Consider the following 23,348-nt stretch of genomic DNA (forward strand, 5'->3'; position numbering starts at 1 on the left):
AGTGATGGGAATTTCAGGTCCTAGATACGGGGAAGATATTTTTGGGCAGTGGTAACTTAGGATTTTCTTCAAATCACACCCTATTATGTCTTTGGAGAAAACTTTACATATCTTTTTTCTGTAATCGTTCTTTCCAAAATTGGTAAAAAGTCTTTTGCAGTTGATGGAACTATGGTGTGACTGATGAATTATAAATAGGAAAGTGTTCATCTCTGCCAAGATATTTGAATCTGAAATGTATAAATCTCTGTCATTATCTTCTTTGGAGAAGATAAGATTTTATTTTTAGGCAGATACAATGAAGGCTTATCTCATACATCTCCAGAGTTTGAAAATGTATATCTAAAAAAAGAGAAAAAATCATAAATATATCCAGGTTCTGATATAGAAATCTAACAATATGTTTTTAACTTATTAATCTCAAAGCACTTATGAAAAAACAAATACCATGTAAAAATGTGTTAATGTAGGCATACCCTTATAGCCATTTGATAAGTATCATCAATTTTTGAATTATTTTAATAAATATCCTAAGGAAAATGAACAAGATTTAGTATATTATTAGGTTAAAATGATCTGAAAGCTATTTTAACTGCTACTAACATAAAACACATACTCCCATGTAGAATTCTTGAAAAGATAGCAGTTTAAGTTCTCTGTTCCAAAGTAAAAAATTTCAGAAGTCCCTCAACTAATGTTAAATGCAAAATAGTTTGTTATCCACTTCCTCATGAAAACATTGATTTTGGGAGGAATTCCAAAATGAGTCCAGGCTTGTTACAGAGAAAAAGAATAATGAATACATTATTAATGGTATGTAATAAAACACACACTGTGTGTGGCTCAGTCAAATCAACTAGTCCCACCCCTTTATTTGATAGATGAGGAGAATAAGACCTACTGGTACTAAAGGTACAACGACATCAGGTGAGTGAACAGACACTAATCTGGTTGCTTTGTACCTCAGTCCAAAGTTTTTTGTTTCATGTCACCATGTGGCACCTTGTTTACCCAATATGAGGTGAAGGTGCTGGGATAGCTAAGCAGAGGGATTCTATTCAGGACGTGAAATCAGCATATAAGCAAAACTGAAAGTTCTAGACTTATCTTGTATTGGAACACAGATATTCACCCAATGAAGGGGAGAGATAAGTAGTAAAGAATGCTGATTATTCCAATTCCATTTATTAGTTATATCAGTGGCTGATTTAGTACATTTTGAATGATAAGGGCTCAAGGTCTTCTGAAACTGCTCAAACCATGTGTATTATTACCATGTATGTAAAACACTTCCTAATTATATGTCTATAAATATACTCATTCCCAGTCAGAGTGAGATGAAACTATTTGAAACATGAGGAAACTTTTTTTTTTTTTGGTTTATTATGGCTAGGGATCATCATCAACTTCAGATATCTAAGATGTCAATCTGTATCCTTGTATTGGTATTTTTAAGAGAAAATAAAATTTAGTTAACTACATAAAATGGACCACTGTGGTAACACTTTCTACTTTAGCTAGAATCCGCATTAATTAGTGATACACTTCTTCACAAAAATATCTCTTGAGTACTTTCTCAGAAATAAACCCTCAAATATTTATTCTGTGTTATAATAGCCCTTTGCTGATTGAGAAGAATTACAGTTGATACTCATTTTCATGTCATACAGCATAGGTTTACAGGCGTTTTAAAATAGTAATGCTATTTCAGTCAAATCTGAGACCAGAGAAACACTTTTCATAGTAAAACTAAAAATCTTGAACAATATTTTCCTATAGTTAATTCTTTGGCAAAATGATATTAATATTTTTATGTATTTTATTCTTCATAAAAAATATAGAATATTTATCCATCTGTATGGAACGTTTATATGCTATACTATGTGCTAAACAAAACAAGTGAAATAGATATGAGTTGCTTCTTCTGGAATCTAACAAACTCTAAGAAACTGTTACGACAGGACAGATAAAAGACCGTCTTTTGCTGGAAAAATAACTTCATTGTGTCTTTGAAAAAAGCATAGATTTATAAGATTTTAGTTTATATTTGGATTTATTGATTATCAGGACCATGATAAATTCACATTGTGAGGAAACAATACTTAAAATATAGGAACCAAATTTTCTAACCTCATGTCAATATAAGAATAAATGAAGAATTTTATACATTCTTAATAGCTTAGAATCATCAGAAATTTTCACATATAGAAGATATTTGTGCTATGGAAGTTTAATTATGAATATAATAGGAAAATTTTACAGATAAAATATCTCTCAAGAACATATCTTTTTATATTGCTCATTATATTGGACCATTGATTGTACTTCACATACTAAGTTTGTCTACTAATTGAAGTTATTATGAGCACTCCATCTATATAATACACTCATACTAGAGACAACTCATATAGCTACAATTTTTAAAGAATTGATCTGTGCATTATGACAGCAAAATTTCATTAATAAGAAAACATCCATTAGTTAACTACTGCAGTAAAAACTTTATAATATTGGTGTCATGAAGACCTTCCTTTTTCTTATATGTTAACTGAACTACATAGGCATGCCATAAATTGTGTTTTTCATGTTATAACTATTCTAGAGTCCATCCCTTTGGGGATCTGTTTCTCTTTGAGAACTAGAAGAAATTAATTTGTAGTTTGTTTTCTTTTATTTCATTCCTATTCTATTTCTGATTGTGTGTGTGTGTGTTAATTAAAACAACAAAGCCAGCACTTTCAAAACACCATCTTCAATTTAAACTTTTGAGTGGTAGTTAGGAATTGTTGTTGGGCTGAATAGTCTTCAGAAGTTTCTGGTACATTTCTGACTTTACAAATCTGGGATAGGAATCCCTTTCCATGTGCGTATACACTATCCTTTGAGCCTCTTCAAAACACGTTTGAGTGGGTTCTTGAATATTCCTGACGATAGTTTCTCTTGTTGAACTGTCAATGTTAATCTGAAAAGTGAAATTACATGTAGAGCATAAGTAAGTATAATTGAAGATAGAAACCATAATGGAAAATTTAATTTTTCCCCCTCTCCTTTTTTTTTTTTTTACTGGAAAAGGGTAATTTTGTCTGAAATTTCATAGATATCTAAAAAGACTTTTAAGAGACAAACTTTGCTTCTTAATAACTAAACATCCACCTGCATATCCCAGATTCAAAAACAAAACAAAACAGAAAACACAGAGCCCAAGACCAGGGAAATCTCAGAAACCATTGCTTACTTAGGCAGATGCAACTGGTTTGTTAGTGGAGTCTACAAACAAGGAAGTTTATGAGATGAAGGTCTCTTTTAAGGAAAAGGGAAGTTGGTGCTATTTTAAAGTTTATCTTTCTTAGTAGTCATGAATGTTGGTTTCACTGAATATGCCCTGAAATGGGAAGAGAGTGAAGAGAGGTGGAGAAATAAAGGAGAGAAGCGGTTATTTCAATAAACCAAGTATTTTCCAGATAAGAGTTTTGAGGAACAAGTCAATAACATAGGACTGTCCTGCGTGATAGGAATCTCGTATGTCATGGTCTACCTTTATCCCCTTGACAAGAATTTTCATTCCTTATTCTCTATCCACCAGGAGGGATCCCAATGTGTCATGCACTCATGACTCTTTATTTTCTTTAGGCCACTGTAAATGATTGGCTGTAATATCAGTGTGAATGTTTGCTGGATTTGCTGTTTTGGAACTGAGGTGAGCAGTGAGTATGTTGCAAAGGCACAGACTTTCCCCAAACCACTGGGGTTGTCAATATGCCAATGTATGGTATCTGTAGTTCCTTCTCGCAAAGTCGATTCTTCTTACCAGGACTTCTTCTCCTTTTCCTTTTTTTTTTTTTTTTTAAAGAAACTTTCCCAGGAATTAAGATAATTTAATGAGAAGAGGTTCTGGACCCAGACAGGCGTAACTTTGAATCCTAACTCTCTCACTTATCTGCTATGTGACACTGAGCAAGCTAATTAACTTCTCAGATTCTCAGGCTTCTTATCTGTAAAATAAGGTCAACGATACTGACTTTGTAGCATAGTGGGAGATACTGGATATGAAGTGCCTGGCACATGTCTGTGCTTGAGAGATACTAGCACCCTCCCCAGGACGTACTGATTTCCATTAGCCGTCACTGTCACGTAGTTACCTCTCTAGGGGACTGTGGCTGGATGTAAATCTTATAAAGCTTTTTTGCCCTAGAAATTCTGCTCCGCCGTGAGGCAATTTTCTTATAGGTTTCACATGCCATCCAGAATTTAATATTCTCATCACTATGCTCCATCTTTAAGTACGCTGCATAGACTACTGGACCATCTAAAAGTAATGGAGAAATCAGTTTATTTTCATGGGTCAAAATCATTAAAAAATGTGAACAATATTTAATGCAGGTTAAAACTAAAGTCTGAATTAAAGGTCCCAAATTATTCAACAAGTGTATATTATATAATGATACACACACACACACAAACACACACACACACACACCCCACATCACACTTAGATCTATACATCTGAAGCATGTTTTGACAATGCCAGTCAGTGGTGTGGTCATCCCTTCATTCCTTTCTTCTGAGTCACTCAAGGAAAATGGTCACTGATGTGGGTAGCTTTGGGGTAGGAGAAGTCACAGGGACTCAGAAACAGGACTTAAGTTAGATCAGTGGACAGAGCTTTGGTCATGAAACTGACATGAAAAATCTAAGCCCTCCAGCCAAACTGGAGGGTCAGAACCAGGTTTAGAATCTCAACTGGCAGGTCAAGGTTGAAAGAAAAATATCCAAGTCAGGTAGAAGTAATAAATTCATCAGGTTGTACATCCGGGGGTGTTTCTCAATATCCAATCAGAGCAGGAGAACATGGATGGAGGAAAAGTTCAACTTCATATTCATGCCTTATGGTTCAAACTAGAAATGAAGGACCAGGCAAAGAACGGAATTCCGATGGAGTGTTGGAAACTATCTCAAAATCGAGAACAGGACAGTGGGGATGTGCAGCACGACCATCAAATGACACTTGATGCCAGAGATGGTCATCCGTAGTTTTGGTCTTAAGCTGCATTTTTGGAGTGGGTAGATAAGGACATACATGTGAAAAGAGCTTTTCTGATTGAAGCACTATTTTGTAGAAGAAGGTTAGGCAAGCTCTCACAAATCTAACACATTAACGCGAATCTTTGGGAGGGCCAAATATTCTCAGTATTGAAGATGAGCACTCTCAGAACTTCTTTTGGTGACTGGAAAGTCTCTTGGCATATCTGAGAAATTGAATTGCTAAATGATGAAACAATGTAACTTTTAATTGATAGTAATAGAAGTGTGTGGGTAGGCACACTGGATATGTGACCAAGCATAGGATTTTGATTTACAGTATTTTATTCAGTATTATTAACTGCCATAAGAAATAATGGTAATCAGATAGAATAGCAATATAAAATCACATTTTCCTAGATCTTCACATCAGAGATTAGGCTGAGTTTTCTAGCACCAGAAAGCTGTAACTCCTTGGCTTCTACTGGCCCCATCAGCAGTGATACAAAAATAAAGACAGCAATTAAGATATTTTTATTCAAGAAAAAAACTCAAAAAGAGGCAGATCCCCTCTAAAGAGGATTAGGGCTGGGGAAAACTGGCAATTTGCAAGAAATGTGCCATCATGGGAATACACAAAATTAGAGCATGTCTCATTAATATCATGTAAATCTAGCCGTCATGACATTGGGTGGGAAATGGTTTGAAAGGAACATCACTTGAGTTGAGAGGACAGATGAGATGGAGATAGAGCATGTATAACAATGTAACATAGGAAATGATATGGATTAGATATTTCTGCCCAATGGGGAATATATTTTATCTTAGATTTCAAACAAGAAGTTTATTTTCACACCTAAGTAACTTTAAGATGTGCCTTGCCTTATCACAGGCACGGAAAGCTGAGGCCAGAGACAATGCCTATAACAAGTGGAGCTCCTATTAGAGAAATAGCATGGAAAGGCAAACCAAAAAACAAAACAAATCAAAACAGAAAGACATTTCTAGCTTAATAAGTAAAGCTGGAAGCCAATAATTTGCAGTGTGTGTTGAAATAAATGGAGTTCTATCTAAGAAAATAAAAAGCAATTTGATATACTTTGTACTTAGTAGAATTTTGACAGTGCTTCATGAGGAACAGAAAATAAGAGTCCTAAAAGAAAGAAATGAGCTATGGAACAGGGAAAAAAATGAGATACCAGATAAAATCTATAGATCCTGGAATGAGAGTCAGCTACCAGGCTACTTGGATGGGTTGAGTGGATGGGTGGGTGCGGGGGAAGGAGATGACGTGGAAACCAATATTAGATTCTATGTTATAGTATTCTGAACTTATGTTTGTATTTATGTTTATCTTAATTGTATAGTAAAATCTTTAGAGATTCTCATTTCAGAACTTGCCTGCATCTGTATCAGCCTTCTCTAACTTCTCTCCTGATTGAGTGGAGGAAGGATCTTATGGGGCTGGCCAAATGGTTCAACAATTCTCAATATACCCAAGTCCTTTGCTCATGAAGACATCCATGCATTGCTGTTGATATTTTATAAGATACTTGATATGGTAGATTGTAGTATTGGTTTTAGTTACTTCCTGCCCTTCTTATAGGATTACACTTTCATATCCCATTTATATCAGCCTTGCCCATTGGACTCGTTTTAGCCAATGAAATACATGCAAAGTACCATATACGGGTGCAAGCAGAAGATTTTAAGCAGGAGGTTTAAGCAGGTAGTCTGCCATTGTCCTTCCAACCAGTCATGCGAAGGACACATTCTGGAAAAGAACTGCTCCTTTTGTCTGAAGGTCAGAATGAAAGTATGAAATAGAGCTGGAGCTGAACCTAGTCATTGCGTGACATGAACAAGAAATGAACCTTTCTTGTAAATTAGTGGAATTTGAATGTGGTGGGTTTTTAAAAATTTTTTTTTTTTTAAAGATTTTATTTATTTATTTGACAGATAGAGACATAGCGAGAGAGGGAACACAAGCAGGGGGAGTGGGAGAGGGAGAAGCAGGCTTCCCACAGAGCAGGGAGCCCAATGCGGGGCTCGATCCCAGGACCCTGGGACCATGACCTGAGCCGAAGGCAGACACTTAATGACTGAGCCACCCAGGCGCCCCTAAAAATTTTTTATTGTTATGTTAATCACCATACATTACATCATTAGTTTTTGATGTAGTGTTCCATGATTCATTGTTTGCGTATAACACCCAGTGCTCCATGCAGAGTGTGCCCTCTTTAATACCCATCACCAGGCTAACCCATCCTCCCACCCCCCTCCCCTCTAGAACCCTCAGTCTGTTTTTCAGAGTCCATCGTCTCTCATGGTTCGTCTCCCCCTCCGATTTCCCCCCCTTCATTCTTCCCCTCCTGTTACCTTCTTCTTCTTCTTCTTCTTCTTCTTTTTAAACATATATTGTATTATTTGTTTCAGAGGTACAGATCTGTGAATTATGCAAGACTGTTGAATCACAGATCTGTACCTCTGAAACAAATAATACAATATATGAACGTGGTGTTTTATTGCATCATAGCCTGACCTGGACCCGAAAGCCAACCTGGACCACTTGAACCTCTTTGATATTTCAGGGAAGATTCTGGTGCCCAGAATCAGTAGACTCACATGGCTGGTATGTTTTACAGAATTTTTATGTTAGTCAAGTAAGCAGCTGAAGACGCATTTGTATAAAAGTGTTCCAGGAATCTGGGTAATTATTAAAGTTGGAACTGAATTGCTCCATTGAGACTTTCTACTGACTCAGACAACAAGTGAATTTAAAGGTGGGAAAGCCTTTTCCAAATCAGACAGTGTGGCTCAGAGTAGCCCATTCTGAAGTTGTAAATGATACTCCTTCCTGAGCATTACACTCCAGACACCGTGATTCTGCTTGAGCAGAGTAAATAAGGAGAAACAACAGAATTACTCATTAAATTGAGAAGATGGAAAAAATAGGTGCATGTTTTTTTCTTAAGAAGGAGAGTGATAGTGAGAATTTTTGCATCATGTTCATCAGAGATATTGGTCTGTAATTCTCCTTTTTGATGGGGTCTTTGTCTGATTTTGGGATCAAGGTAATGCTGGCCTCATAAAATGAGTTTGGAAGTTTTCCTTCCATTTCTATTTTTTGGAACAGTTTCAGAAGAATAGGTATTAATTCTTCTTTAAATGTTTGGTAGAATTCCCCTGGGAAGCCATCTGGCCCTGGGCTCTTGTTTGTTGGGAGATTTTTGATGACTGCTTCAATTTCCTTAGTGGTTATAGGTCTGTTCAGGTTTTCTATTTCTTCCTGGTTCAGTTTTGGTAGTTGGATACATCTCTAGGAATGCCTCCATTTCTTCCAGATTATCTAATTTGCTGGCATATAGTTGCTCGTAATATGTTCTTATAATTGTTTGTATTTCTTTGATGTTGGTTGTGATCTCTCCTCTTTCAGTCATGATTTTATTTATTTGGGTCATTTCTCTTTTCTTTTTGATAAGGCTGGCCAGAGGGCACATATTGAATGGAGCACTGGGTGTTATACGCAAACAATGAATCATGGAACACTACATCAAAAACCAATGATGTAATGTATGGTGATTAACATAACATAATAAAATAAAATTTAAAAAAAGAAGGAGAGTGGTGCTTTTGGGACTCTCTAGCATGTTCTTTTTAAGCTAGTCACTGAAATTAGTATTTCTATGACACACAAGATGACACATGTCAGTATCTTGATGCAGAAGGGAAACGTGACATTCCTCTTGGCTGAGTCAGAACAGTGGCCCATCTGCTCCAGGATTGTTTTCTGCAAGGGGAAAAAGCTTACACCATAAATTAAATCCTAACGTTTTGCTATGTTGCAGTCTTTCATCAGAAATGTGCCTAAAACAATTTTAAATTTATTTTATTTTCAATCTGTACCACTTGGGATAATAAATTCCATAATTGTACTAGCCTTTACATGAAGTTTTAAAGTAAATCTGCTTTATTGAAATTCTCTAGTTTGGCTCCTATGATATTAAACATTTATGATTTTTCTCTTAACTTCTTTTTGCTGTGTTATTATAAAAATAACAAAGTACTATGAGTTGTTTTTAAATACAGAAAATTTCTAATAAAGATAATAATGATTGTTGACAATTTGATATATTTCCCTTTATTCTTTCAGTCCTTTGTTAATGTTTAACTTTCTATCTAAGTAGTATTCATTCATCTACACAAACACAGATACACATATATTTATATGTGGCATTATACTGTGAAAGAAATTTTGTGTCACTCTTTCATACTGAATATGTAGAAACACTTTCTCCTTTTTATTTTTAAGGGTTACATAGTAGTCCATTCAAGGCTACCCTATATTATATTTAGCTACCTTGCTATCATTGAATATTTATATTATTTCCCATTTTTATGTTGTAAATTATCCTACACTGAATATTTGGTGTATAAATCTTTGCATCTGTAATTATTTTCTTAGAATTAATTTAAAGGAGTGGAATTCCTAGGTTGACAGATGTAGTGTTTTGGGGGACTCTTGATACTTGTAAAATTGCTTTCAGAAAGATCTCATTACTTTTCAGTACTAACAGCTGTGTCAATGTATCTGCTCACTCTATCTTTTCAATCTGATGGGGGTAAAACCAGTGACTTGTAATTGTTTAATTTTGGATGTTTAAAATATTAATGCCCATACATCTAAAACTAATGATGTAATGTATGGGGATTAACATAACAATAAATAAAAAAAAAAGACAAAAAATATTAATGCCCAAACATTTTTTCTTTCTTACTGACCATATCTTTTCTTTCTGTGAATTTCAAATCATTTGACATTTTTTTTGCATTGTTAGTGTTTTCTGGATTTTTTCAGATCTCTTTATATATTAAAGACACAATCTGTTATATTTATTGCATTATCTTCTGTTCTCTTTTTACATATTATTTTTGTTTATGATTTTTGAGAAATATATGTAAACCATCTAATCTGAAAAAGCTTCAGTTCATCTATCTGACCTGCTTTCAATCTTTTTTGCACTTTTATCAGAGAAAAATCTCAAAAGCAAAAATCTGGCCACAACCCTTTATTTATAAGCTTTCAACCTTTTCCCATTATTGCCCTCATAAAAAAAGCCAGACCTTGGTAGTGGCTCCAAGGTCCATTAGGATAAGGTGCTCTCTACCTTTCTAGCCTCTTCCCTTGTCACTTCTGGAAATATTCTTTGTTTGTGTCTCGCTCCTGGCCAAGCCGTGTGCCACCCTCATGCTACTGTATATGCAGTTCCTTCTGTGAGGTGGGCTCTGTACTCTGATCTAAGACTCAGGTGAAGCATCTCAGTTTCTGGAAAAATTTCTAACACTCCCCTCCCCCAACTAAGTAAGTGTTTCCTGTCTGTTGACAAATAGCACCTAGTCCACCTTATTATAATTACAGTTCCATCTCAGCCTACATCACAGTCGGTTCTATCTATCGGTTTACTTTTGATTACTGTCCCACTCCCGGGCTCACACCTGGCGAATTAGGACCGCAGGTCCATCGTCATCCGCCCAGGACCCGCGCGCCGCCCGATACACAGCATGTGCTGACTAGGCAAATGTCTGTCAATCCAGGCTTTTGGATTCCTCATGCTTCTACGTTTGGGAGTGATTCTCCGTAAGTTTTGAAAAGTGAAGAAGCAGGCCATAACTGTTTAGCATCCAGGGAGCACCAAAGACCAGTGGATTTTACCTGGCTTGCTGTTACTTTTTTTTGTTTGTAACTCTTGTTACTTGGCAGTTTAAAGTTTCTCATGTGGCCAATAAGGCTCTATACTCCTGTCATGGTGAACTTCTTTGGTTGTTTGAAGACACTAACCTCACTCCTATCTCAGGGCCTTTTGAACATGGCTTTCCTCTGCCTGGGCCACTCTGCCCCCCGGATCCCCGCCTGGCTGGCCGCTTCTCATCGTTCAGCTCTTAGCCCAAATTTTACCCCTTCTGACAGTTGTCCTCTAATCATCCAATTGAACTGCCCTCTTATACCTGCCTTTCTTTGCCATATCACCTGGTTTTATTTTCTTCAAAGTACTTATCACTTTCTGGAATTAATGTACTCATTAATTTATTTGCTTGTTTGTCTATCTCCTCCCTCTAGAGGGAGCACATGAGCTGAGCACAGTGACCTTGTGGTTCTCTTTCACCTTTGTCCAGTGCTGGGAAGGTTTACCAGACACATGGAAGGACTGAATGAATCATCCAAGGAAGTTAGTTTCAGTTTTACTAATTTCTTTCTATTTATATTAAACATGCTTTACTCAAATATAAGTGAGCGACCTCTACCTTCATCTTTTGAGATTTAGGGTGTATATATATATATATATATATATACCTTTTTTTCTGGCACCATTTTGTGTAATTTTAATTGAAATTAAAAATAAAACTGATTAGTCAAAATTTTGATTTGATTATTTTTCACTCAACCTTTCCAGTATGTAGAGCTGTAAAGTTTGTAAAACCTCAGGGATTTTAGGTAATTGTTGGTCCCCTCGTCATTTCAAATTCACGTTTCTGTATCTTTTCTAGTTCTACTCGATTTAGCCATCAGAACTACAGATTTCTACTAGGTTTAGCTAGCAGAAATATTCATAGGATTTTCTTTCTATTTTTTGTCTTGGTGATGCCTAATATTTTGACGCTATTTTGAGGTGCATTGTCAAATTTTGGGTCCACATCATTTAAGGAAACATTTTTGGTAATTCTCAGGTATTTTTATGAGGAAATAACTAATAGCTCTGACAAATTTTTTTCTGATCCATTAAAAAACTTATTACTACTTTTATGTCCATTTGCAAATAATGTAACTCTCCTAAAGACTCGGGTGTTTGGAAACTTGGAGGACTTTCTATCATCTGCAGACTTGGAAATTTTGCAGTGTACTTTCTGCTTAATTCATTACAGAGATTTTTTAATGAGACCAATTTTTACACTAAATCCTGAGGAATCCTACACACTCTATCTCTTCCTTCAAAGAAGCATTTATCTCTACTGGACTTCTAAAATAGTTGACTATTTTTAAAGTACTGCCAGTCAGACCTCCTTATCATTTTACAACAGTCTGAATCAAGTTCCAGCTCAAATCTGCCTCTTGTGAGAAGCTTTCCCAGGAGACCTGCCATCTCTCCCCATCTATCTTCATCCCTTAGCACAGATCTAGTATCTATGTGCTACAGACATCATACTAGGTCTGTGCTAGGTGATCTGTTATTTCTAGTCTCCCTTCTTTACAGTTGTTCACAAACTGCTTATGGTGCACATAACTCTAATTTATCTTTTTTTTAAGATTTTATTTATTTATTTATTTATTTATTTATTTATTATTGACACAGAGATACACAGCGAGAGAGGGAACACAAGCAGGGAGAGTGGGAGAGGGAGAAGCAGGCTTCCTGCTGAGCAGGGAGCCTGACGTAGGGCTCGATCCCAGGACCCTGGGATCATGACCTGAGTGGAAGACAGATGCTTAATGACTGAGCCACCCAGGTGCCCCTTATTTATCTTTAATTGTGGATGCCTTCAGGAAAGTACTTCTGCTGTCCCTACGTCATACATAGTTGGAACTCACTAGATGCTACACGGCTCAGGGATCACACGTCACACTGTATGCTAAAAACTCAAAGCAGTTTGTTCTTAGCGATTGTTTGAGCAATCTGTTCAGCCCTCAGATTCTCATAGGGCACTTCATAAGTACACATTTTTCTTCAGTCACAAGCTACACTTTGGGGATATATTTTAAGTGCTACTCTTCCATAAGGCTGTCCTAACTGGACCTTGCAAGGAATTTTATGTCAATGTGTATCTATGTTTTTCTTGCTGTATCTAGAGCTTCCTTCTGCTTATTGAATGTAACGATAGACTCTTCAAGGGAAAGGCAAAGCTTCATAAAACCATCTTTACTCTGGAAAGAAAAAACCAAACCAAACCAAACCCTGCCAGTCAGCCCTTTGTACAGCCTTTGGTGAAAATGTTGTTAAAGGCTATTATTTTCAAAAAGTGTGTGTTTGCCTTGCCTTTGAAATTCCATTCAGGATGTTACTAGAAGTAACAATCACCATTCTCCACTTTACCCTAATGTGCTATCAATACCCTGTTCTCTTTTGGGAGATTTTCAGTTTTTGGAAAAAATCTACCCTTTTCCCTGTGTTATTTCATGTGGTACATGGGCACGTGGAATTTTTTTTCAAGCACATTGCCTGGTACCTAAGTGCTTAAGATTTAGTGAATAGATATTGAGCACACATACTATTTTTTAAAAAAATTAACTTGTTTGTCAATAATGTATCATTAAATAACATCTAGACTACTAGCATTCTTAATTTCTAACTTAATTTTGACAGGGTTCTGTTCTTAAACTGATGATATTCTTGGATCCCCTCTTCCCAAGAGGAAGTTGAACTTAACGTATTGTGATAACTGGTACTTAATGGCTGTTCAGCAAACCTCTCTTAAACCTATTCCTGTTCATCCACTGAGACCATGCTTAATACATTTCTTTCCTAAGTGGGCTTCTGAACTACACGTTCTTAGAAACAGTCTTTTAATTTACGTAGAAAGAGGCATCTACATATCTTAGCTAGAGAGTACATTTTACTACTGTCCTAGGTTAATGTAAACACACTTTATTCTCTGAAACATTAACTGTTTGGATTTTTGTTGTTGTTGTTGCTGTTGTTGTTTTCTCTTTCTGATTGGATGGTCCAGAAAATGCATTGTTTTATCACCTTTTAAATTATGTGATTATTAAATTTTTACATGATTTTCACAGTAACTCAATTTCTCGTAAGATTCTTATCCTGCTTTTGCTGGTTTTTATAAAGAGCAGTATGCTCCCTTCCTGTCCTCATCTTTTCTGTAAACTTTGCTTATTCTCATGACACTAGATCTCTAAATAGCTAATTGTAGTTAGGCTCTCTCTTGAGATCATTACCAAACAATTAACTTTATTCACTTTATGAGATCTTCAGGGCTGGCACAGAAAGTTTTACATAATATGGCTTGATATTTTGATCTTTTCTTACTAATATTTGTCTTGTATTTATTCATTGAACATTCATTGTATGCCCATTGGATACAAAGCACATTTTTAGTCTCTGGGAGGGAGATGAAAGGTGAATGCGAGGTGATCTGTGTTCTCAGGGAATTTAAGATCTACTGAGAAAGTGTCTGTGGAAAAACCCAGTACACTAAATAACCGTACTTGAAGGAGAATAAATAAGGATACCAAGAGAAGAGAGAGGGCAAGTGTTTCCAAGAGGTTGCAGGGAACATGTGGAAGTTGAATTTTACTAGCCAGGACGGGCAGATAACCGAGTAGACAGAGGACTCGGCACGGAAGCCTGGAGCAGGTGTGTCGCAGGTGTAACAAACGGAGCGATGGTCCCCTCCGCCGAAGGGTGTGTCGTGTGAAGGGGCGGAGCCGCGGCTAAGTCATAGAAAGTGCGTTTGAGTTTGGGTATAGAGAGTCTTGAAGGCCAAGTTAGAGATTTTGAACTTTTTGGTAAGCAGCAAAGAAAAAGGAATGGTATTCCAGGAATGATACTCAGAGACATGCACTTTATTACGAATTAAAATAACTACCAATTACTGCGTGCCTAATCTGCATCAGCCATTAAGCTAGGCGTTTTATAGCTAACCTGAACAATAAATAATGCTGAAAAGATGGGTGATATTATTCCCATGTTACAGATGGAGAATTTGAAACTTCAAGAGGGAGATTAACCTGCAATGTTGCAAAACATGGATTGCAGGTGGTTGGGACTGAAATTCAAATTATTTAGCAGGGGACCGATCAATATAGTTGACTGAACACATGCTTTTGTCCCTTCCTCTCATTCCAGTGTCCTAAAATTGACCAAAAAAATGTATTTTTAAAAATTCACAATCATGCTGGCAAACTGGATCACAAACTATGAGGAATACTTGAAAATTAAAAGGCAGGAGTGATTCACAAGAAAACCACGGCCTCAGATGCTTATTGGAAAGGGCTGTTGTGATAGGTGGAAGTTCAGGTAGTGACCCAAGTCTGGAGGTGTGGATCCCAGTATTAAGGAAGGGCCATGAAGTAATTTCCACAATAGCTAATGAAGGTGTTCTTGTAGGAGGAGCCAGGGGTCCACACCTCTGGCCGTCACCCTCTGGGTCAGACAGTGATAGCTGTCTCCACACCAGGAGGGGCCCTTGGGTCAGAGAGAGCATGAAGTACCCTAGAAGCATGGCCACCCCCAGGAATAACAGGAAGTACTCTATCCAGAGTTACCACAGGCACATCCCATCAATTAAACCATCAAATAGCATAGCTAACTCCCCGTCCATAGTCAATAGGTGTAAACATGAAATATTCACAGAGAGTCTAATAGGGAATCTCAAATAAAAAGAGGTCTGTAGGCAAAAATTAGCAAACATTTGATGGGAACAAACTCCATTTAAAAAAAATACCAAATTCAGCAAACAAGAGAATTTTCTTTGAGTACCTACTACATTTTTTTTCTATACCTGTCTTCTGGTATTTATCAACTTCCCAATTTTCTACCCAAACACAATTGACTGTTCCTATGAACGCACACACTTCTTTGTATTTCTTGCATTGAGCCTATGACTCTATCTCCCTAATATCCATTTTTGTTAATTTTCATTTATGCCATTTTCATTTATATATACATTTATAAATATTTATTCAGATATAAATATTCATTTATATCTGAATGTTGATACTTATGTACAATTATATGCAGACTTTATATAAAGTCCCACGTAAATCAGACACTGATAAAGTTGAAAACTAACTCTGAGGAGTTTCAGAACATTAAGACTCAAATTTATTCTTACTTTTGAAAGCACTAAGAGCAGCAAATTGTTGAGTTTTCTAAAATTCTAACTTTAGAAGGTCATGCTAAGGCAGTATATTTTAGTACGTGTTACGACTTAAGCATATTTTCCAAGGGATTTTACACATATACTTGTGAAAACTAAATATTTCCAGTGACTAGTCTTGTTTTAATTAACACCAAAGAAAATAATAGTGGTTGACACGACAAACTATTTTCAGGTTTTCTTTTTTTAACCGGGGGCAGTTGCCATTTAGAAGGCGATGAGAAGAGCAGGGTACATTCATCATCTGGCTCCACCTTTTTCTGTTAGGAGTGAAACTGACTAGTTAGTCAAACATGAAATATCTGTAATACTCACATTTTGTAGCCATCAGCTTTTCCAAAGACTGGCCCCATTGTAATACTTCCTCCAAAGTAATGCTTTGAAAAGAAACAAAAGGTGCTCATTGCACCAAAGTATTCTCAAGGTTTTGCTGAACTACATAGAAATATATGATCTTGGGGCGCCTGGGTGGCTCAGTTGGTTAAGCGTCTGCCATCGGCTCTGGTCATGATCTCAGGGTCCTGGGATCGAAGTCCCGAATCAGGCTCCCTGCTCAGTAGGGAATCTGCTTCTCCCTCTCCCTCTGCCCCTTCTGCTCATGCTCTCTCTCTCTCTGTCTCAAATGAATAAATAAAATCTTAAAAAAAAGGAAATATATGATCTTGAAAATAACGGCAAAATATAGTTGTACTCTATTTGTGTGTAGTTTTGTGGAAATTTATCTTTCTGTGATCTTCTAAATTTATCTTTCTGTGATCTTCTACTTTCTAAATTGTTAAAATTAAAAAAAATTGTGAAAGTGTAAATTTGAAAATATGATAAATAAATTTTTAAAAGATAAAGATCCATAGTCCTGTAATTTCCCCATTCCCAAATTACTACTATTAATATTTTGATTTACTTTTCAGTGTTTTTTTATTTATGTGTTTGTGTGATTTTAACTAAGAAGTAGCCATACTCTGAATGTGTTTGTGTGCATGCATACTTTGTGTGTGTATACATATATATGTATATACTCACCTTTTATTTATTTTATTTATTTTATTTTTATTTTTTTTAAAGATTTTATTTATTTATTTGACAGAGAGAGACACAGCGAGAGAAGGAACACAAGCGGGGGAGTGGGAGAGGGAGAAGCAGGCTTCCCGCAGAGCAGGGAGCCCTATGCGGGGCTCGATCCCAGGACTCTGGGATCATGACCTGAGCCGAAGGCAGACGCTTAACGACTGAGCCACCCAGGCGCCCCTATATTCACTTTTTAAAAAAAGATTTTATTTATTTATTTGACAGAGAGAGAGACAGCAAGAGAGGGAATACAAGCAGGGAGAGTGGGAGAGGGAGAAGCAGGCTTCCCGCTGAGCAGGAAGCCTGATGCGGGGCTCGATCCCAGGACCTTGAGATCATGACCTGAGCTGAAGGCAGACGCTTAACGACTGAGCCACCCAGGCGCCCCATATATATATTCACTTTTAATAAGATTTTTATTATTTTATTTTTATATGTCATCACAATTGTCTTAAAATCCATTTATAGTGTTATGACTTATAATTATAAAATTATAATCTTTGATAGTCACTGTGGAGTGTTCTACAAGGGGACATTCTTTTTTTTTTTTAAGATTTATTTATTTATTTATTTGAGAGAGAGAAGAGAACTCGGATTGGGGAGGGACAGAGGGAGAGAATCCTCAAGCAGTTTCCTGTCAAGCACAGGGCACGACGTGGGGTTCGATCTCATGACCCTAAGATCATGACCTGGGCTGAAATCAAGAGTTGGCCGCTTAATCAACCGAGCCACCCAGGCATCCCTCTAAGGGGGCATTCTATAGTTTACATAATTATTCTCAATGAGCATCTTATTATTTCTCATTTTTTAACATAAAAACTTGTGATTAAGGCTTGCTATGTTCACATAGGGTAATTGCTTATGGGCAGGATTAGTAGAAGTAGAATTAAAGTGGGTCAAGAAATGCAAATTTTTAAGGTTCTTGGTATAAATTGCCAAACTGCATTTGGGTTTGCATCATGAGCTGCTGGTACCAGTAGTGTGTTTGCCCATTTAACTATTCACATCTTAGAGTTTATCCACAAAGCCTGTTTGCATGCCTTCATATAATAAAGTTAGTAACCCTATATCTATTATATGCAGATATTTTCTCTCTTATTTGCTATGATTTTCTTTACATGCCGAGGGTTTGAATTTTTATTACGGTGAATGATATGTGAATAAACGTGTAAAAACCATTTACCATTTCAAAAATATCTGTGAAAGATACTGGGTTTGAGGCTTCATTTCTGTTCATCTTTCACGGCTTTGTGAGGTGAATTGGCAAGTGACTATGGATTCTTACATGTAAACCATTTTATTTTCTCTCCTTTAAAATACTCAGTGTGTTCATTGGCATCCAGTTTATGATTATTTCAGTTTACGATCGGTTCACTCTTCATTTTCCTTTTTCAGTGACGTCAAATAATCAGCTAGCTACAGATACAAGGAAGCCCTGTCCAGTGGCTACACCTGGTGTAGGTAGCTCCGTAATTGGTGTTGAGGGAACAGCCATCAGCATTAGGAGGCACTTAACACAATGAAGGAAGATTAGTCAAAGAGGTTAAAAAATGATCTAGAACATGGAAAAATATCAGGAGTCTTAACAAGCTCAAATATCTTTTGTTTTCTATAAATTCGGATGGCCCTTGCCAGTTTTAGGTGGACTATGCGCATCAGTACTGAGGCTTAACAGTATACTGCCGTTAAGATTGCTTTCAAAAAACATTTCCATGAAATGCTATCTGACTCACTGTTCTTTTCTCTTATTAGAACTTTAAAAACAGTAACCTAAAGTAACCTTTTCCATCCAGTGAAACGGTAAGTGCTAGGCAAGATATGTGGCATGCCTCTCTGTTCTATGCGTTCCCATTATATAGGAAAAAATAAAATCTACAACATGAGCGAAGACGCCATCATTGTCTTGGCTTAGCTTAAAATAAAGTGTTGGTACTTTGTTGGCGAGAGAATTCTTCTTTCTCTAAGATTCATGAGATTTATGGAGGTAGATAATGATCAGAGTGATTATGGTCGGGGTTAAAGTTGTGAAATGAAATTTGGTTTTGGCTTAACCCCATTTTGCTTGTAATTTTTTCTGAGTATCTCAAGTTTCATGCCGTCCCATGGCGATTCAGGTGGGAGTAATTCTAAACATCCCTCTCCCCTCATCCACCTGGATTTCCTAATAAAAGCAGCAGATACAAAACAAGGGAGCATTCTGAGACCTCATGTCATTGTGGAAACAGGAATGAAGAGTGCTTGGAGTCTGACAGACTTGAGTTCTAATTCCAGTGCTACATTTAATAGCTTTTGGTTTTGCCTAAAATCTTTGAGCCCCAGTTTTATTATCTATAAAATGGGGTTAATACCTATCTCTCAATGTTATCTTGAAAATTAGAGAAGGTCATGAATGGAAAGCATCTATCAAACGATTGTTATCTACCAGCTTGCCATGACTGTGAATTCTCTGTCCTTGGCCTCCCCCTTCCCTGATGGTGGGGCTATAAGGCAAGTAGAAAGAAATGTAAGCCCTGGTGGTGAGACTCCATGGGAGTCATCAGCAGAAGAGATGGAAGCTATTCCCAAATTAGCCTATTTCATCTCCCTCCCTACACGTGCCCGTTCAGCACAGCAGCTTCACCTGGTTGTTTAAAATGCTGAACTTTGGCTCTTCTTGTCTCTTCTACCTACCACTGCAGCCTCCTCCCCACCTCACACAAATGCTTGTAAGTATTTTTGGACCTTTCAGTACTACAGGGCAGAAGCATGCATGCCAGGAGCTCTGACCATAGCAAGGGAGGTGTGGCCGGGACTGAGCACTCCACATGGACTTGGTTAGGCACTCTGGTTAAACCAACACACAGCGATCCTCAGTGTGGGAATCCTTGAGGTGGACAATCCAATCAAATGATTTGTTACCCTTCTCCAGCATTATGCGTTCCATTTTAGCAGTCACTGTTCCCATCCAAATGGCTACATGTTTAGTTTGGCAAAATATCCAAGAGACTCGGAAAATTGGTAAGCATCTGGTTACCCCACCAGTCTCCCTTCTTCCAGCTAGACATGAGGTTTCTGGCACTTTGTAGGTGGAGGGTTAGACTCATGAAAATATTTTGGATAAAGAATCTCATTTTAACATAAACAATATAAAACAAAAAAAATCTAAAAGTATTTATTCATAATAGATGCTGTATAAACATTAAACTTGCTTAATTCTCAAGTGTAAACCATAAATAATGAAAATGAAACCTTAGCGTAATACATGATTGCTCTTCTGGTGGAATTGCTCATGTGTAAATGCAAATTTGCTCTCTGAACAAAATATATTAAATTAGCCGTTGAATAAATGTATACCTATTTATCATGTGATAAATACGCATTAGAATGACCATGTAATTTAAATGGTACTTACTTTGAAGGAAGTCTCTTAGATTCATCTCTGCACATCTTGCAAATCCAACAATTCCGTCTGCTCATTTTTCTAAGGCAATACAGAATATACTTTGTATAATTTAGTCATTTAAAATAATTATATGCTACAGTCAGTGTCTCAGGAACACACAAAATTATAAATCATGAAAAAATAAGCACGAGTTTTTGAAATTAATGGGATACAATCACTGGTGGGGGTGGGGAGGAGAGAGGAGAATAAAATAACTCATCTCGTAAATATTTTTTAGAAATATAGGTACTTAGAGTTGTGACTTTAGAACCCATCTCGGCCATTTACTCATCCTAATGGTGTTTAAAACAATACAGCTTACTGAGAAAGATCTTCCCATTTAGGGCCCACCGACAATGAATTCAACTCCCAAGTCTTCCCTTTCTTGGGTAATTCTTAGTTTTAGAAAGACCTCTCAATATATTGAACAAGAATTTGCTTCTTTGTAATTAGCCAAAATAGTGTAAATAGCTAAATAAAAAATAAGATTCCTTGAGGGTGAATTCTGAGAAGGGGATTGCTTACCTGGTTTTTTCCACTCTTGGCAGTATAACATTGGCTTTAAAATTCAGGTACAGTTTACTCAGCCCAGCCTTTATATAACAGTGTATGTCATAGAGGGTTTTAAACTCAGGACATTGAGAAAACAACTCAAAAATTTAAGAATAATTAAATCTACAATTTATAATGAAAGCTGGAAATGTTTTGCTAAACATATATGCACACTTACACACAATGAATTATTAAGGATAACAGTGAGTTTTTATATCAGTCTTCAGTGATTCATTCGAAACATCTGTTGAACACTAATTATGTGCCAAGTTCTGGCTGCCAGTGATCTATGTAGATCCTGTCTTTTCCTCTTCCTATCCTCACTAGCAAGCAGTTTAAAGTCCATGTGATGGGGACTTTGAGACGGGAAGTCCAGTGGGCTGTGAGTACACACAGGAGGAGAACCTACCCAGACTTGGGGGTGGTTAGACCCGGCATCCCAGTATAGTAATAGTAGAGCTGGAACCCACAGGACGTGCAGGAATGTGCTGAGTGAAAGGGACAGGACAGCTTGGGCAATGGGTCATGTCCTAATTGAGGAAATGAAAGGAATGTGGTCATCTCATGAATCTAGATTATGGCAAGGAGAGAGCTGAGAGCACAGGCTAGAGAGTTAAGATTGGACCAATAATCATGTTCAGAAATGCTCGTTGCAGCAAGAAAGCAATGAGAGACGAAGTTGGAAGACATGCAGAAGCTGAGCATGTTAGGTCATACACATCATGAATTTCATAGTAAGGAGTTGGAAAATCATTGAGGGTTTTAAAATATGGACTAGACATGCTAATATTTGAGATGGGTTTTGTGAGCAGAATTGGTTGTAAAGCAAGGGTAGAATCCGGAAGACCTGTTAGGAGATTGCCTCCAGGAGTGCAGGTGAGGGTGTTGCGAGCTTAGATTAGGAAGGTGGCAGGAGAGATGGAGGGAAGGGGGCAGATTTTAGATGTGGTGGAGAACTTGATGTACTGGATGTGGAAGGTGCGAGAAAGAAAGGAAACAAGTTCGGATGAAAGATTTGACCTCAAGATAAAGGTGGCAGTTTTTACAAAGCACATAAGAGAAACCAAAAGAAAAAATAAGATGGCCCAGGAAGAGAGTATGAACTGAGAAAAGCAGGTGGCCCAAGACACATGACTCAGAGACACACTGAGAAAGTGAAGCCTGCAGGAGGACAATCAGAGTAATACGGTATCATAGAAACCAAGGGACGAGTTATCGAAAAGCAAAGACTAGTCAACTGAGTGTAAGAGCTGGGAAGAGATGAAGGGAACAAAGGAGGGGGGCACCTGAGTGGCTCAGTTGGTTAAGCATCCTACTGTTGATTTCCACTCAGGTCATGATCTCAGGGTCATGAGATCGAACCCTACCATGCTCGGCATGAAGCCTGCTTCAGATTCTCTCTCTCTCCCTCTCTCTTTGCCCCTCCCCACACCCTTATGCCCGCTCCATGCACATGTGCACACTCTCTCAAAAAAAAAAAAAAAAAAAAAAAGAGAGAGAGAGAGAACAAAGCACTGAAAAAATCCATCAGATTTGCTAACAAGAAGGTTATCAACAACCTTGGTGAGAGGGGTTTTGGCGAAACAGGGAGGGCAGAAGCAAGAGGGAAGAAAACAAGAGGAAATGGAGACTGGAACAAATGTGGGGCTACTTGCACTTTCTTTCTCTCCTTTTCCCTCCTTTCATTCCTGCCTTCTTCCCTCCCTCTCTCCCTTCCTTCTTTCCCTTCTGATAAAAGCCATGGACCAAACAGTATAACAGAGACAGAGAGGCAGGACTCTGCTGTCTGGCCGTTCGGGCCTGCACATCTCTAAGAGTCTGGTTCAGAAAGTCTATGGTGTGAGTGACCTGCCCTGAAATTGGCAAATGGTGTCCATGGAAAGAAGTTGCAGATATAGGAGAGAGGAGGAAAATCAATAGATTTTCAGGTTTCTGAAAAAAAAAAAAGTTTTTTTAAAAGGAACTAGAATTCGGATTGTGGCAGATAGAACATTGGAGAAGTGGAAATAGAGGAAGAAATTGCTGTTTTCTTGTAATTGGAATGGGTGTAGATCTAAGTATATTTGCAGGTTTGGGGATAAGAATTTATGGGTGTTGTGGCCTGATGGACTTCATTTTCTATATGGGTCTCTGCCGTAAGGAGGAGCAAGGGACAAGGTAGCTAAGTTTATCTACAGGAAAAAAACAAAGTTAGGACTCTTGTGATTGCAAATATAGATTCACAGAATTTAAGCAAAAGAGAGAGTTATTATAAGGATAACTGTGTGCAGTTAGATTCTGGATGGCCTTGAACATTGGGCTCTATTCTGTTGTAGTAATAATTCACTGAGGTCTTTAAATAATAGTGTGGTGTAAATAAGATGTTTTGTTAGAAAGATAAATCTGACCAAAGATGATTAAC

At 37.3% G+C, this 23,348-nt stretch overlaps 1 protein-coding gene across 1 annotated transcript; it reads right to left on the minus strand.

Annotated features, from left to right (window-relative positions):
- Positions 1-2,776: 2,776 nt before the first annotated feature.
- Positions 2,777-20,430, minus strand: RGS13 (regulator of G protein signaling 13). The gene is made up of 4 exons (XM_036106163.2): positions 20,366-20,430; positions 16,225-16,286; positions 4,140-4,306; positions 2,777-2,962 (listed from the first exon to the last, which is right to left on the minus strand). Exons 1-4 carry the CDS (start codon positions 20,428-20,430, stop codon positions 2,777-2,779), a joined length of 480 nt encoding a protein of 159 aa, XP_035962056.1.
- Between the last annotated feature and the right edge of the window lie 2,918 nt (positions 20,431-23,348).

The sequence above is a fragment of the Halichoerus grypus genome, chromosome 7, assembly GCF_964656455.1.
Source record: "Halichoerus grypus chromosome 7, mHalGry1.hap1.1, whole genome shotgun sequence".
In the NCBI taxonomy this organism is placed as follows: domain Eukaryota; kingdom Metazoa; phylum Chordata; class Mammalia; order Carnivora; family Phocidae; genus Halichoerus; species Halichoerus grypus.